Here is a 2,926-nt window from a genome sequence, read left to right as displayed (position 1 = left end):
GGCCAAAGGCCCTTGTCTCTTGTATGAATGGCGGTGGAACCCAGGTGACTGCTTCCCCCGGTGATGGTTCGAGTGTTTGCTTCGCTTCGCTTATGTTAGGGCTCGCTGTAGGATTGCTTTTGCTGTTGCTTTCTGTTTTGTCCTCTGTGTTGTGGTTTTCTGTTTTTAGCTGGATTGTTTTTTGGATTGTTGAGTTTGGTCCTATTTTTGTGTTTTGGTTCTGGGTGATCGGTCCCTCTCTCTGTACTGGTTTACTAAACCTTTAGCACCCCTTGTGCTTTGGTTTATTTTATAAATATACTTCCTTTTTGCCTTAAAAAAAAAACATATACATATATAACACTGTTTTCTTGGACAGTTAAGTTTCACATCCCAATTACCAAATACTTCTCTTTGCCGCATTAACTTGCTAGCTTCTATAGAAGGAAATAAAGAACAATTTTATAGAATGGACGCATTTTCTGTATTTGACAAGCTAGTTACCTAAAAGAACATTCAATCCCCATATCAGAACTGGTAGTGAATAGCAATGTAACTAACAAGTATGTACTGAAATAAAAATAATGGTCACGGACCACAAAAAATGATAGAAATATGATACCAAAAGTATCCCTTCCCTTTGATAAAATTAGTCTGAAATAAATAATGTCCTTCAAAATTATTTATGTACCCTATCATGTATGTACAAAATAAATAAGTATATACATAAGAATATAGAGAAAATGGAAAATAACGGGAGAACAACACAACTAGCTAGAAGACATCAAATCAAATCAAATGATAGGGGACCAGCATTGTGTTCATGGTTTCTTTAGTCCCCACAGGGATCCAGATCGGATATCATAACAAAAGTATACAATTTCACACCGTAATCAATCACACCAGTTAATTTGAGATCAAACCGTCTAATTATATATCAATTTTAACATTGTTCAATGATCTCAACAGTTAATCTAAATCAGACCGTTAAAAACAGAAACTGTGTGATGCAGTTATAGTGAAAAATTGAATTTCGTCCCCACACTACATAAACAATTCGTACTGTACTTGCTGAATTAGTAACTTAATTAATCAATTAATTGAGAACACAATAATGCTATGTGATCATGCAAAAAATCAATTCATACTACTTTTAATATCTTCAAAACTATAAATGTGAGTAAGATACCTAAATCTCAACCAACATGTGTTTAATTAAACACATTAATTTATCACTATGGTTAAGAATTTAGCCATACTACTAATAATTAATCAAATTAAGTGAGACAATGATTATCTGTCACGCACGTTACATTATCAAATTACACATGCACATGCACCTTCTTATTAATCAACAACTACAACTATATACCATATAATAAGGTTTTTTCTAATTACTTATTAATTAAATTGCAAATTTACAATTAATTAACATCCACCGCCACAGCCACCACCGTTAGAATTCTGCGGCGGTGGTGGATAAGAACAAGAAGAAGAAGATGAAGAAGAAGATAATGACATAAGAGTAACGATAAGATCAGAAAAAGCACCGAGAATGAATTTGTGTGTACTTTTTGGATTAAGAGAAAGATAACTAAGAAGAAGCTCGTGTAATGTATCCCAATTGGACTTCACATCGTTCATCAACTCCGGTCGTGCTTCCACCATTTCTTGCATTGACCGTCGGAAATCGACGTAAGGATCCGGCGAGTAAGTTGGCACCGCCACACTTCCGTCGAAAATTGCTTTACTTTTGTAGTTTTCGGAATCATTCACCGGCGCCGGTACCGTGGCTGTTAATGACGAGGATGAAGAGGAAGATGAAGAGGATTCAACGATGGAGTTGGATCGACCGGGAGAAGAGAAAAAGAAACGGTTAGAGGCGAAGGCGGTTGCGAAATCTGCGGGTTCGGGTTCGGAATCAGTTTCGGTGGTTTGGTTTTGGTGGTGGTAGAGTGTGTTGAAGTTTTTTATTATTAATGATGATGACGTGGCGGAAGCGGTGGAGAGAGATGGACGGTTGTGATCAATTTGTTGTTGGTTTTGAAGAAGAGATGTTGAAGGAGGAGTGAAAGGGTTTATGAAAGTTGAGAAACATAGATAATTAAGGCGTTTGAAATTATTGTTTTTTCTTCTTTTTTCTGTTGTCATTGTAGTTGGCATAGTTATTTTTTGTGTATGATATAATGTGATGAATTGAAAAGAAGGAGAAGCTAGGAAGTGTTTGGTTGATGGTTATATATAGTAGTTGTTGTGATTTGTCACCACCAAAGTTGGAAAGTGGATCAGTATCACATCCATAAGTTCTACTACCATGGATTTTTTTAATAAGTAAATAAATAATTGAAAATGAAATGAAAATAAATGATTCGGTGGCTTTTTGGGTCGTACCAAGGATCATTGTATTGTACATTTGTACTGGTACTCAAAATCATAGGCAAGTAGCTTAAGGTTCAGATTTAGATTTTTGAAACTAATATAGTAATAACTAATTTGGCTAGATAGTTTGTAAATTTTGTTAATCTAGCTCGGTTGATAGTTGTATGGCATTCTATGGAAAAATTAGGATTCGGACTCTAGATTTCTCATTTCTCCATGTTTAAACTGTGTGAATCTAGCCAAATGGTATATCTAAAAGAGGAAGGTTATGTAAACAGTGTTTGGTTGGAATCTATGACAGATATAATGTTTGTCCGATGATTGGAATATACTTGTAAATATTGTGACGCTCAAAATTAGTACATGATTTAAGTGGATGAGTGATTTAGAACAAATCATACATTTATTTATACACGTGAATTATGTGAGGTTTATAAATACAAAGGCGGCCACATTGTGTCGGTCCAAAAAATCACTCTAAGACACATTAAACCTTTCTCTCTTTTTTTTTTATAACCAAATGTTATTGATCAACTCAACATCAAGAGATGACGACGGTCTCTTTTAA

The 2,926-nt window shown here is 34.9% G+C and overlaps 1 protein-coding gene across 1 annotated transcript; it reads right to left on the bottom strand.

The window, feature by feature from the left end:
* Positions 1–1,272: 1,272 nt before the first annotated feature.
* Positions 1,273–2,285, bottom strand: LOC123890645 (transcription repressor OFP16-like). Its single transcript, XM_045940290.1, has one exon. The coding sequence runs from the start codon at positions 2,140–2,142 to the stop codon at positions 1,408–1,410; it is 735 nt and encodes a 244-aa protein (XP_045796246.1). The 5' UTR covers positions 2,143–2,285; the 3' UTR covers positions 1,273–1,407.
* Positions 2,286–2,926: the final 641 nt, after the last annotated feature.

This window comes from Trifolium pratense, linkage group LG6 (genome assembly GCF_020283565.1).
Source record: "Trifolium pratense cultivar HEN17-A07 linkage group LG6, ARS_RC_1.1, whole genome shotgun sequence".
NCBI lineage: Eukaryota > Viridiplantae > Streptophyta > Magnoliopsida > Fabales > Fabaceae > Trifolium > Trifolium pratense.
This window is presented reverse-complemented; position numbering and strand designations above follow the sequence as displayed.